This window comes from Photinus pyralis, unplaced genomic scaffold (genome assembly GCF_008802855.1).
Source record: "Photinus pyralis isolate 1611_PpyrPB1 unplaced genomic scaffold, Ppyr1.3 Ppyr1.4_LG4, whole genome shotgun sequence".
Lineage (NCBI taxonomy): Eukaryota > Metazoa > Arthropoda > Insecta > Coleoptera > Lampyridae > Photinus > Photinus pyralis.
Window position 1 is genome coordinate 19,958,379 of NW_022170511.1, and position 14,872 is coordinate 19,973,250.

A 14,872-nucleotide genomic window follows, 5' to 3' on the forward strand; every position below is an offset into this window, starting at 1 on the left:
ATCGCCATTGTCAAACCCTTGATATGAACATTGCTTCTCGCGTAGAACATTTTAACAGAAATACCATACGAAACAGTTTATTTGTGGCATATTAAAGAACGCTTCTCAAATTCCAATGCAGCAGATGCACTTCCTCTAGCATCAATGTTCCATCAATGCAAAACGTTGGTGCGAAGCTGATGGTATGGTAGAATTAACTGTACACCAAAGGAGAAATGATTTAAAATAGATACTTATCTAATAGAACTCGTCCTCAAGTAAATTCGCTTCTGCAAAATTCGCTCACGAAAGGTTCGTCCTCGGAAGATTCGCCCCCGGCCGAATACTTTTTCGAATTATACCTCCAAGGAAAATATATTAAAAATTCTAGACCCCCAAAGGATCGATGCGATACGGTGTGAAGAAAACTCTTGAAACGACAGCTATGCATTCAATTCGAATGTTGCTCCTTTCGATTGTGATAAAACTCGCCCCAGTGAATTCAATCGAGATTCGAGAACACTCGGCTCGGCTATTTGCCTGGGAATATTCACCTCCTTTCACTCTCTATAGAACAAACTGTTACGGGAGTTGGTTAAGCAACTATTCCGGTGACGTAGTGGTAGTGTTTATTTTTCGATAATTTTCCTTCGGGGCGAGTATTCCGAAAAAGAAATATTTGAGAGACGAGCATATTTGGAAGAGACATTTCCTAGGGGGCGAACTTTGTCCCAGAAGTAGAAGAGAAGTTTAGTTCTTTCAAGGGCGATGTTTATCAGGAGTATTCCTGAACATGATTTCACTGTGAGGGGTGTATTACAGAAGGGGCGAATTTTCCTTGAGGGCGAATCTTCTAGTAGCGATAAATTCACCATGTGGAAGTTCAATTTCGTCGAAAGAATTGCTAGTATGGAAGGGTGAGTTTTTTAAGGTTTGTCCTTGAAGCGCGAGCGTTGAATCAACTTCGTGATGCGTGAATATTCCTAATGCGAATTTACGTCATGGATCCCGCCGTAAAACCGCTGAACGAACAAGTAGGAGAACCATTGGCATTGTTTATAGTATTTTACATTATTAGCCAGGTAAGTGAGTTTTTACTGGCAATAGGAGAAGTTGACTGGCGAGCCGTTAGGCGAGCCTGTCATCTCCCAGAGCCAGTAAAAACTATTACCTGGCGTATAATGTACAATATTTTATTTGTTACTCATTTGTAAACGTAAATAATTAGTTCTTAAATTGATCTTGAAGAAATGTCTAAAATATCATGTGATCCATGTAACAGAGACATTAATTCTGGCCAATGAAATTACTAGATTACTAACTTGTAAAATTTTTACAGGTCTGCTGTCAGTTTTACAAGTCTGCTGTCAGTTTTACAAGTCAGTAGCGTTTAAACATGACGTTTACCCGTTTGCGTTTTGTCTTGTTAATCAACGTTTACAACTGAGTAACAAATAAAATACTTTACATTGGCTAGCGTTATATAATTGCAATAAGTTTAATTTCCGGTCACCATTATTGCATCTGTCTTCAACAAATGACAATCGTTTTACACTTGCTTTCATCTTATGTAAGATCATTATTTGAAATTTTTCTAATTAATGAGGGTACAACCCCATTTGTCGACTAAGAGCATCCTTAGTTTGGCTTTAACCCGGATTTGCGTATTTTGTTAGTGTAAGGCCCACCAGTATATACGTTTCAGATTAATATAAGTAAGTAATTAGTAAGCCTATACAGATAATACCATTTGTAGTTTATTCGCTTTGAAAATGTCCTGTCGTTAATCAGACCCGAAATTATATGTCAGAATTTACATGTTATCTTCAGCTTTCGTAATTGCACCAGCAAAAATATGTTTTGCGGGAGACAACATCAAGTTTTATTAATTCATATTTCCAGCCCGATTTGATATTATGTAATTTCGAACTTACTTAGATATGACCCTAGATATGACGTAATCTTTCAGAGAGGTATTTTTCTCGAGAATATTCTAGATAGGCTCGGAAGTGTCCGGAAGCGTTGGACAACTATCGAGAAAGAGGGGGTTTTGCTATATAAGCAAATTGAATTATGATTCAATTCAGTTCCAATTTCAATGCGCTTGTGTTGTTATAAATTGTAAGTAATAATTACTGTTATAAATTAATCAATTTTAAGACTGTTTTAAATTTATTGTTTTAGTTAATAAATCGTATCGTATGGATACGCCCCCCCCCCCCTTCCTAGGTACTGACGTTTGCAGGTCGCATTAACAGCCGTCTGTGTGACTTAGCGACAGTCGTGGTAATTAAAATTTAGGTACTTTGTACTGGTGTCAGGTGTGGGGTTGTGTTTTATTCTATTATACAGGGTGAGTTTTTTTCCATTTTAAGCATTGGGAACTCGGAAACCGTAAGACATACAGATTCGGTTAAATGAGGAAAGAGTTATCGTTTTAAGAGCTTATTTAAGATATTCTTTTGTTTTTTGAAAAAAATTCACAGTTCACTAGATATGAGCGAAACACACATTTAGTGATTTTTCATTTAACTCTTGTAGAATCGTTATTATTAGAAATACAACAAACTTACGCGAATAAAAGTTTTAGACATTTTAATGCTTAACATGATGAACATACCAATTTATTTTTAAATCTTGCAATTTTTGAGTTATAATACAAACTTTAATTTTTGTAAATGGTAGTCAACTATGGTTGCCATTTAAAAAAATGTAAGTTTGCTTTATAACTCGAAAATTATAACAGAAGAATGAATATTAATAAATGTATCTTATTAATCGGAAAAAAATCTACAATTTTTGTTCTTTGCATATTTCTGTATTTCTAATACTAACGATTCTACAACAGTTAAATGAAAAATCACTAAATCTGTTTTTCGCTCATATCTAGTAAACTGTGGATTTTTAAAAAAAAACAAAAGCATGTCTTGAATAAACTCTTAAAATAACAACTCTTTCCTCATTTAACCGAATCTAGCTATCTCTTACGGTTTCCGAGATCCTAATGCTTAAAATGAAAAAAAACTCACCCTGTATATTAACAGAGGAACATGAGATTTCAAATGGAATGAAGGATGTAAGCAGCTTTTTGAGGATCTCAAACACGCTTTAGTTAGGGCTCCAGTGCTTAGCTATCCTAGAAGAGAAGGTGTTAGATACGGACGCTCGCAGTGTTGGAATAGGTGCTGTGCATGATGAGCACGAGAGACTCATCGGGTATTTCAGTAAAGTCTTCTCTAGATCGGAATGCAATTATTTTGTCACTTGGCGTCATTAAGTCAATTGAACATTTCCATAAGTAGCTGTATGGCCCGAATTTTACCGTAAGGACCGACCACTCCGCTTTGCCGTGGTTATTGCAATTTAAGAGCCCAGAAGGCCAAGTGGCCAGTTGGTTGGAAAAACTGCAAGAGACCCACTTTGAATTCAATATCTTTTTGTACTATAATCTCAGCTGGTTTTTAAAACCCACGCAATTAAAAAAATACATATGTAGTTTTCAACTCACCCCCTTGGTCAGAAATGAAACCCAAAGCATAGAGTAAATCTATGCCCAAAGCTACGTATAAAACTATTAACTTTGATACTAAACTGAGACTTTGAGGCGCTGGAAATTTTCTTTCCTATTTAGGTGGCTCATTTAAATGTCCCAACAATAAAAATTGAGTACACATTCATTCTGAGGAAACTATTCAATTAACACAGCCATAAGGATTGCGCAGGAGACTGCACATTATTAACGTTGAAGGATACTAAAAGGTATGCATTCATTTAAACGTCGTCTTCTAGTCGCACCGATTGCGATGGAAGCTGTATATTTCCAGTTTCTTGATGAAATTAGTTGAGCGGAAATTCATCTTACTTGTTTGAGTTTAATTTATTATATCACATTAACGCAATTCATCTGTTTGGATTAAATTTCTTGGTTAGTGCTATTTCGTAACGTAACTTAAACATTTGTACAACTTCAGTGACGTATGCCATTTGCCAGGTGTAAACACAACTAAAAAGTCGCCAGCAACGCCATTGCTTCAAATCTCAGCGACTTGATAACCTTTCTATGTTAATCGATAATTGTAAAACCACAACGATCCCGGTGCAACGTGTCGGTACTTTGCGGGTATTGTTAAATGACTGATCAGTGATCCCCCATACGATCCACGCGGAAATGTTGATTTATTTGATCTCAATCTAATCCATCTCTTCAAAATTTATTTTCAATTAGGAATGCAATAGGTATGTTCTGTGCAGCAATTAATGCTTGTAAGTGGTTCTGCATTTTCACGAGCATATATTCTCTATAAATTTTAGTTACTCGTTATTGTCTTATTTACAGGGATGTGTGGAGGTTAAATTTTAGACGAATCCATTTAGAAACAAGAGGAAAGCTTCAACCAGTCCCCCTCCCCCCCGCCGATTGTGCCAACCGTGAAGTTGGGCCAATTCTGTGTATCAAGCCCTTTGAGCTCGACGAACTGCTTGTTGTGAAAAAGGTTTACATATTTATTGGATTGTAAATCAAAACGAGATGGATGGCAATTAGGAATAAATTCAAATAACACCCACCGCCCTAATCGGTTGTCGAATATAGAAGAGGACTTGTATTTTGAATATAACAAGAAGAAATAATATACATACAACATACCTATACATATTACATCTTACGCTGTCAATTGTGTAGCGAAACGCGCCCCATTTTGGCGTGACGTCAAGACCCTTTTCAAAGCTTTTACTATTCCAAAAGTGCTTTTAGAAATGGTAACAGTAACCCCTTTATAGTCTAGTGTTTTACAACTTTCGCATATTAAATGATGTCAATAATGTAAATGAGGGAAATAGAAGAAAGACATTTCCGATTCACGATATGTCTCGGAATTAAAACCGACCCTAAATTTGCCAAGCAACATATGCATTACTTTTATTTCCATTTACGCTTAGGCCATAAAACCAAAATCCATCAACGCGAGCACCAATGGCACATTGCCCAGCCACTCATAATTAAAACGACCACACTTTTCGAGGGGTATTAATCGCTTTCGAGTCGGGGCTGCAAATTTTGTTCCTAAATAATAATCATTCAAAGTTTAGTAAGTGGTGAAACATTCACTCCAATTTGTCAGCATGTTTGAAAAATTATAAAATTTGTATTTCGAGAACGTCGCAGAAATTGCCCTTTCTTATTGAAGTAGAGGTATTTTATTCACACTGTTGAGATAAATTTCTTTTTTGCACAAAAAATTACAATCTACATCGCTGGAAAAGGAAATCGTTTAACATTCATACAACACAAAACGCATTTAGTTCTTGCTCGCCTCGATACATCATCGTTCAACACGTTAATAGTAAAATGAGAGGAACTGATCGATACAAAGAGTTTAACGATGTATAATTTGAATTTATTGTTTATCCTGTTTGTAACCGCCCTTCGATCGAAGTTGAATTAGCTGTTTCCAACGTACTAATTAATTAATTTCAATCGAGATAAAACAGGAGCTTACGCGGGAAAGTTTTCCGACTTAAAGCGTTAAAAATATTTGAGTTCCTTATATAGTCAATTAGGGCTTACGAAAACTTCCTTTTAAATAACGAATAGGGCGTATACCCTTACGGCAACTTTCTCATCATCTTGATCACATCATTAGGAAGTAAATAAAGGGGCCAGTGTATAAGATGTTTCCTGAAAACCATTTTCAAGTCTTAATCAGCAAAGTTGTTAATAAAATATTTTCCTTGCGGTTTCGAGAACAGCGGGTGAGATTTGCGTTTAATTAATCGAGGGGTTTAGTTAACTGAAATTAATCGAAGTTTTGTGCTGAAAATTATAACTTCTAGTCGATATTGACCAAAGTTTGGACCAATAACCGACATCCCTTCACGTTTAAAACGGAATTTTGCATCATTTATGTATTATACGCGAGCCATCAGCGTTTGAGAGACATCCACCTTAAACAATTCAGGGCGCCTTTTGATGGGAGACGTTGACTTTATTTTATTGGATAGCTCCGGAGAAACGAAAGTTGTCTCTTGGTGAATAATATAAATTAAGGGTAAGGGAATTCTCTGTCGAATATTTAACTTTACAGAGCGGAACTGTCAGTGGAAATCGTGAACTGATCACTGCCATCGTTATCTCTCAATCCCTTGTACAATTCTCGATCTTTTAATGTTAACCTTAGCGACTTTATCGTCGGTGGTTTTTTTGTAACATCCTGCGCAATACTTTATGGAAAGATGTTTCTCGAATATCAATAGGTCGAATCTACATGATATCCTTTAATAGAGCATTTATTTATTTATCAAATGCTTTCTTTTTAGATGACGGTTTCCGGTCCGTTCTCGTTAGGCACATGCCGCTTACATAGGAATTCGAAACCAATTCTTTTACCATACTTTCTTTAGTGAAGATGCTGTTTCCGCCACCTATTTTCTTTAATTTACTTTATTTGTCTTTGTCATAAGCCTGCTACTATGACAGAAATCCATGTCCGAACCGGATTAAAACCAAGAACCTGTAACGTGGTTAAGGACACCGAAATAAAGAGAACAAAGAAACTAAAAATGATAGCCTCCATCATGTCTGAGGCTGCTTACGGAGAGACTAGGGTTTATAAAAGGTGGTAATTTAGATAACTTTTGTTTTCCTCTAGCTAGCCGCGCCCAAAAATTGGAAATTGAAATCCCTATAGTGCGTAAACCGGTTTTACACCCTGTGTGCGTTGATTCTAGGAGTTGGCGATAGAAGCTAGAGGTAATTGATTTAATCTCTAGAGTTATTTACAGCTGCCGCTACCGTAAATAAAAGTTTCAATTAATCTGTCCGTTTGCAACCGTTCCTGTCAACATTTTTCAATTATTTTGTTGCGTCCGAAAGCTCTTGTCATTTAGAAGACGAGAGCGAATTAATATTTTAGAATTTCAGCGCCGTTAAGTAATTATTTAGACGATTTTGGTTTACAATGGTATATGAAGACCTTTAAACCAGTTGAGGCCGTTCAGTTTGGGATTTGAATTTTGGGACCCAGCCCGTCCATCCGTCCGCCCGTTCCGCCGACAGAACATCCAGGTTGCCGCCCACTGCCACTACTTTCGCTTTTGGACTATAATCTCTAAATTTATTTATTTTTCTTGTAAATTAAATTAGAATCATTACTCCTCTAATGCTTATTTAATTTTTTGTGCCATTTGTATGCGGACTTACTACCGAGGTTCAGCGAAATACGGCACTTGACTATGCTAACATTAGAACATGTACGAGTTAAGCCACCCTGGCGATACAATAATCAAAAGTGTCAAATTATTTTATTCTGTTAATTAAGATAATAGTAATAATTAACGTGTCATATACCAATTATGTGACATTTACATTGTGCTTATTGGCACAATATGTTGAGGTATTGGTAAATAATTCCGAATGCTGGAAAAAAGGTTTCCGATGTAAAAGCTGTGATGTTTACGTATTTATAAATTACAGTGGAGATAGATTGCATTGTATCGGTTTTTTGTGATTTATTAGGCGTCTGAATTCGCAACTGAAGTTGCAATATATTATTTATAAAGGAATAATGATCCTGCGGATTTCTCCCGAGCAGCTGGAGCTAAAAAATAAACTTATTACGTCTTTGTATTTGTATAGCTAGGTTAATCTAACATGGAAAATGTTTTCAAAATGTCGAAGGTATAGTAGCCTTGGTAGTATAGAAGAATTATTTGTGCATGAATTACAATATCAAATTGTAAAACTGTGCAGCAGAAATTCCAAAAAATTCAACCTTCCAAATTGCCTTCAAATCAAAGTCATTTAGATTTAATTGCAAGTTTTTTGTATTTTTGGAAAACAAAAACAAATTCATAATTTGCAATTAGTCTCTATAATAGGCAAACCCAAACTCGTTGGGCACTAGGAAATGTTCTATTATCCCCTATAGATTTCCGTTACGTACAAAGGCTTTAGCAATTAAAATTGAACTGGGATGAATCGGTACCCTTGGTCTTTTGTAATTTGTAATACACGTGTAATTCTAGTTAGATTATGCGAATGCTTTATACTCCAATTTAATTAATTTTAATTATTTAATTGTATATGCTAACTTGGCGTGTAAACTTAATAATTCAGAGGCATGTCAATGGGTTAATTAACTATTTTATTGCATCAATAATTACAAACTAATGCATTAGTATTTCTTTAGTTCAATTTTCTGTATCTTTCCCGCTTGAGATTTCGGAATCGAATCAACGAAAGAAACTCCTCCAATCAACTGCTTATAATGTACAACCTTACTCTTTACAAATTCCTGAATTGCAAATGACGATACGTTTGAATCTCGTCTACGAACCACAAATGCCTTGGGTACTTCACCAAACTTTTCGTGAGGAACTCCAATCACGGCAACGTCATCTACGTCTTTATGGCGTCTTATTAGTTCCTCCAATTCTGCTGCGGCCACTTGGTATCCACTTACCTATGAAATAGGTAGTAGCTATAACATTACTGTCTTATTAGTGGCAAACCTTAATGAGTTGCTTGATTCGGTCTGTAAGAAAAAAATGACCATCTTCATCATAGTAACATAAATCTCCTGTTTTGAACCACCCATCATTAGTAAACGCGGCGTCGTTTGCATTTCGATCTTTGTAATATCCTTTCATCACCTATTACGCTTGTCAGTATTTGCCTAATCAAAGGTTATATACCTGAGGACCTCGAAGCAACATCTCTCCCAGCTGGTTGGCGCCTACTTCATTCCCAGTAGTGGTGGACATAATTTTGGCCTCAGTTGAAGGTAGCAGAAAACCGATTCCACCTGGTTTTCTATGTCCATCTACTTGTGAACTCTGAACGTGACTCAAACATACTTCGCTCAGTCCATACAGCTGAAAAACATTCACCTTTCCTTGTAATTTCTCGCTTAAAGCCATAACATCTGTGGCTCCCAGAGGTGCAGCTCCAGAGAATATACTTTTCGTGTTAGTGAAGTGGGACGGCTTAATGTTATTCCTATTTAACAACATGTGAACTAAAACCAAACCGTTCAGTTACCACCATCTTTTCATTTTTTCTTGTACATATTGGCGGCACCACGTAGAGGACGGTAGGTTGATACGTTTCCAAAACATTCACAAAGAGTTTTGATGACAATTTTGGAACTACTACGAGTTTGCTTCCCTTCAACAAGCCATGCAGAAGGACAATCACTAATCCGTATATATGGAACATTGGTATAACTACTGGGACAACCTCCTGTTCAGATTCTACAAAATATTTACCGTTAGTATTGACGTTAGTAACCTTTGATTTTTCTCTTACCGCTCGTTTCGGATATAGGATCAAGTTTAGGTGCCGACATTTGGTGAAGGCTGGATACCAAACCTCTGTTTGTAATCTCAACTCCCTTGGGCAAACCTGTTGTTCCACTTGAAAACAACATTAATACAGTGTCATCATGACTTCTGCGCAAGTCAAACTTCGCGTCGCAATGATTTCGAGCAATTTCGTCGAAGTCGATTGCTCCATGTGGTAAGGTAGAATCGTTCTGTTGACACAGATCACTATACTCCATTCACTATGTGAATAGTATACCTTTGCTCTAACAACAATGATTGGTATGTGAAGTTTGCTTAATTGCAATGCAATTTGTACAGTTTTATATGTTTCAGGTGTTGTAAATATTACTTTGGCTTCTGCGACTATTAGTTGGTGACTCATTTCGTCTGTAAACACATTTTTATGAATGGGAATCTTACAATAGCAATATCAAGTACATAACATTATGAATTATGATTATGATACCAGACTGAAAAGCACGTAAAATGCATCAAAGCATGGAGATGATTTTGTATGCTTGAAACAAAGTTGAGGGAACAAATCAAAATCAGTTTAAAAAGGGGCTGTGTAGAAATGAATATTCAAAAATGGTGACCATGGTATGGAAATTATTACGTCTACGGTACCGAGTATTGACTAAACTATTGCAATAATTGTTAAATTCTATTTGGCATGATTGTTTACGCCACTTCTAATCTCTTAGTTCTAGTAACACAAATGACTCTGAAATTCCAAACACGTCAAGTTCTTTTGGTCTACAGACTACAAAAAAGTACGACATACGTACCCGATGTATATAAAGGATTCAGAGTTGTTACAGTGCAGCCTGCTTGGATGACCCCTAGTAGAATAATCGCATATTCCGGAAGATTGGGAAGTGCTACGGCAACTCTATCAGACTGTTTTAGTTTATCCAGGTTGCACAAGAAACTTGTGAGTGCGTTGCTCTTTTTGTACAATTGCAAATACGTGTAACTGCAATTTGTTTGGGCACATACCTGAAATAGTCACAGTATTGTTATGATTAGTATATTCGATAGAATTACCAGAGCAGTTTTATTGTGCCACTTCTCCAGATTTTTCCAAATGCACTCCTCCAAGTGCATATTTGGAATAACAACATCGGGAACACTGGAGTGAAGCTTTTGCTTTAAAGTAAAGCGGAATTTCAAAAACAACCTGTCGGATACTTTTCGCGATACGGAAAACATGGGTAACACTTTATTCACGTCTGACTGTTAAGAGATAGATCAAAAGACTGCAAATTAGGCATTGTACCATTGTAGTTACAATTATCATAAAACGGCTATGGTAAAATTCCCAAAGAATAATTTATGTGGAATTTGAAGTACTTTCATAGCCTTGAATAGATTTTTATTCATATTTTACGTATTTGAAATAGTGGAATTGAGGAACATTCTTACAGTAACCGTATAAATAGTTTCGGCTTCCGAGACCGATTACTGCCCTGTTATTAACAAGTGGTGGTTCCCTTTTTTGAACACGTTGAAAATGTATTAGAGGTATGTGGGCATCCAGTTTTTATTGTTTTTTCTCAATTTAAATGCAGTAATAGCCCATCTTTACAATCCATGGGTTACAATTTTTCTTGTAGGCGAGTTCAACGTAAATTTTTGCTTATATGGCAAAAATTCAAGCCACTCAAGGTCTTATTGGTCTCGTTCAATTTAAAAGCAACGGTAAGCCCATTAACCAGAGTTAAATATAAGTACTCCAGTCGAAACTAAATTAATAAAATTTGTGACGCTTATTTACTTCTTTTGTTTTTTATTATCACGACCTACTCCGATGCATAAGCATTAGTTTATGAATAGGAAATTTTGTGTAAAATATTGAACAACCTAAAAACTACACTGTTTAGATTGAGCAAAACACAAAAGACTATCCACTAGTGCGATAAAATAGTGGTGGTTCCAAAAATAGTTATGGCACTTTGAAATTTGGAAAGTTTACCATTTCCTTGTGACCACCCTGTATCACTAAAGCCAACCATCTCATTATCAAGGTGTACTCCTTTATTCGGAATAAAATGATTGCTCAAAGGAATTTCGTAACTACAAAAAACAAGGTTGTTACGATTTATCAAAGTGAAGGTTTTTTATGGGAAAATATTTGGAAAAAAATTAATTAGATGGCAACATTGACAAATCAAACCTTGAATAGCGTTCACTGTAGAGGTTAACAAATGACGCACGACGCACCGACGCACTGTTGTAGATCCCCCTCACAAAAGTTTTAGAAAATGTTTGGTTTTAGTAAGGAGAGTCGAATTTTCTTTGGAAGTACACTTATACGAGAAGTATACAGAGGGCTTTTAGGGTATTAAATTTAGAAATTTCGAAAAATCCTCGAACACATCAATTTTGTAATCGAGGGGGGCAACTTTTGGAATATAAATCACGAACCCAAGTCTTCACCCCTCTACGTAGGGAGCTTAACCCTTAAAATTTTAAATAGAATCCTATGGCAAATGGCACATTATTTGAACGCTAGTTTAATCGTGATTACTAATCTGCTTTGCTTTTTAAATTCTATGGATTTGTTTCGGAGATATTCGCATTTGAAATGGTTATTTAAGTCCTTTAGATTACTTCTTGTGGGGATATTTAAAGAATAAAGTTTATGCTACTCCGCCCAGAACATTACAAGGGTTGCGAGCACGTATAACCATAGTGTAAGAATAGAATACACTATGGTATAACCAAAGAGCACCCTTACCCTTTGGTATAACGTATAACTCAACAATTTCTAGCGATTACCCCTGAAATCTTGCAACATGTATGGCAGCGTTTTGAAGCAAATCTTTATTATTGCATGGAAGCAGGCGGAAGGCAATTCGAGCATTTATTGAAATAAAGGTTGTGTGTTTAAAGTTATTTGTTATTTTTTGCACAATTTAAACCTTGTATTAAAATTTAAAAATTTTAATACAAGGTGACTTAGATCGCATTTGTTATGGTTTTTTTAGAAAAAACCATTTCAAATGCGAATATCTCCGCAACGAATCAATAGAATTTAAAAAGCAAAGCAGATTAGTAATCACGATTAAATTGGCTTTCAAATAATTTGCTATAGGATTCCATTTAAAATTTTAGGGGTTAAGGTAGAGGGGTGAAGACTTGGGTTCGTGATTTATATTCGAAAAGTTGCCCCCCTCGAATACAAAATTGACGTGTTCGAGGATTTTTCGAAATTTCTAAATTTAATACCTTAAAAGCCCTCTGTATACTTCTCGTTGGGCCACTCTGTATATTCGTTTGATATATCTTCAAACTAATCACACAACTATTACAGGGTCATTCTTGACGAGCGTCAGTTAGAAAGATATGGAAAACCTTTGAAAATGAAGATAAACTGATAAGTTCTTTAAGGGTTTTGGCACATGATGAATTGAACTAAAATATTTTCAAAATGGCGCCACTTCCGGAAATACCGGAAGTAGCCATCAACTTTGTTATTTTAAATAGGGACCCCCTATTCTACATTCTACATTTTCGGATTCTACGTCGAATTTGGAGTACAACGATACCCCATAGTTGACCCTTTGCTCCAAGGGCTTCGCCGATATTCAAGTTTTTATGTCAAAAATTGAATTTGCAGGGGTAATTTTAAAAATTTATTATTCGAAAACGGTGAGAGATATTGCAATACAGTTTTCACTGATTTATTAAAGAAAGATTGAATTTTCTTATGGTACCCGTAACAGTCTAAAAAAGTGAGACTACGTCACTTTTTCAAAGCTCTCAACTTTTAAACTTTTAAATATCCGTAACTTCATTTTTTCAAATGGCCCCCCTATTTTGTTCTTCCCCTTTGTTGTCCTTTTTCCCAGACGTTTAATTTGATACAAAATGTCAAAAGCTGCTTCAAACGGTTTCCGAGATATTCCATGTTTTAGTGATTTCTTGTGGCAAACTGATAAAAAAATTAAGTCGCTTGATGTTATTCTTTTGTTTTTATTATGATAATGTTTAAACGTCAAATTTTCGCTGCTTGAACTTATACTTCTGGTCAATAATGGCTCGTTTGGGTTACACTAATGAAGATTTTTTGAATTTAATATTAATACACGGTGAATGTAATCGAATAGCGGCCAGGACTTGCCGTCTTTTTTCCGAAAGATACCCTGACAAGGCGCAACCCACAGAGGCTACAATTCGCAAATTACTACAAAATTGCAGAAATAACGGTACGTTTCAAACAAAAGTACAAAAAAGGAAGCCTGTGGTAGACTCTGAAGAACAAGAAATAACTGTACTGGCGTATTTTGCTGCAGATCCAACTGCATCGCTCAATGATATCCAACGAGAAATTGACATATCAGACACGAGTGCACAAAGAATTCTCAAAAAGCATAAATGGCACCCATATTTGTTTAAAAAGTGCATTGCCTTTACGATGGCGATCATGTACGCAGAATTCAATTTTGTGAGTGGATGTTAGTAAAAATTCAAGAACAAATTGGATTTTTAAGTGATGTGATTTGGTCTGACGAGGCAAAATTCAGTAAAAATGGTATGTACAATCGCCATAATTCACATTTTTGGTGTGATAGAAACCCGGAAGTAACACGTGAAGTGCACCATCAAATAACATGGTCATTTAATGTTTTTTGTGCCATAAAAGGAAATAGAATATTGTGTTATTCATTTTACAATGAAAATTTGAATGCGGAAAGGTATTTGGATATTCTGCAAAACGTCTTAGGACCCGCGCTGGAAAATACTCCATTACAAGAATTGGCGAGTGCATTTTACCAACAAGATGGAGCGCCAGCTCATAATTCCAGGGTAATTTCGGATTATCTGGAGCGAACGTTTAATGGTAACTGGATCGGCTATTTAGGCCCTTATTCATGGCCCGCGCGTTCACCCGATCTTACTCCCCTAGACTTTTTTCTTTGGGGAACCATCAAAGATATGGTTTATGCTACTCCACCAACAACCAAAGCTGACATGGAGAGACGAGTTAGAGATGGTTTGAATTCATTAACACCTCAACAGATCCAAAACGCAACTCATGGAAATGTCATAAAACGGCTAGAAACATGTTTAAACCAAGAGGGGGGAATATTTGAACACATCTTAAAACGTCAAATGTAGATGATATTCGTTACGTTACTTTTATCTGATATCTTGTTGAGTTTGTTCATCCGCAAATTAAAACTTTATTAAAAATGTCATGAATTTTATTTTGAATGATTCTGCAATGTGTGGTTTTGTCTTCTCATATGACTGTTTGGACATTATGAACTTAAAATAAAGGGTTAACTATGGGTACAGATATGCGCTACGTATATCTGTGCTATGGGGTACCATTGTACTCCAAATTCGACGTAGAATCCGAAAATGTAACACAAATAGGAGGTCCCTATTTAAAATAACAAAGTTGATGGATCCTTCCGGTATTTGCGGAAGTGGCGCCATTCTTTGTGCACTCGTGTTTGATATTTCAATTTCTCTTTGGATATCATTAAGCGATGCGGTTGGATTTGCAGCAAAATACGCCAGTACAGTTATTTCTTGTTCTTCAAAGTCTACCACAGGCTTC

At 36.0% G+C, this 14,872-nt stretch overlaps 2 protein-coding genes across 3 annotated transcripts in view; both read right to left on the reverse strand.

The window, feature by feature from the left end:
• LOC116168146 (potassium voltage-gated channel protein eag-like) overlaps positions 1–14,872 on the reverse strand; it is a 99,028-nt gene that overhangs the window by 62,558 nt on the left and 21,598 nt on the right. The window lies entirely within an intron of this gene.
• On the reverse strand, positions 8,117–10,538 carry LOC116169967 (4-coumarate--CoA ligase 1-like). 2 transcript variants are annotated; one of them, XM_031486183.1, is made up of 8 exons: positions 10,348–10,538; positions 10,089–10,276; positions 9,557–9,687; positions 9,284–9,509; positions 9,043–9,228; positions 8,671–8,993; positions 8,488–8,628; positions 8,117–8,438 (listed from the first exon to the last, which is right to left on the reverse strand). In XM_031486183.1, the coding sequence occupies exons 1-8, from the start codon at positions 10,422–10,424 to the stop codon at positions 8,151–8,153; spliced, it is 1,560 nt and encodes a 519-aa protein (XP_031342043.1). In that variant the 5' UTR covers positions 10,425–10,538; the 3' UTR covers positions 8,117–8,150. The 2 variants fall into 2 exon arrangements, with proteins under 2 accessions (XP_031342043.1, XP_031342042.1); XM_031486182.1 differs by having other exon boundaries at positions 10,089–10,299.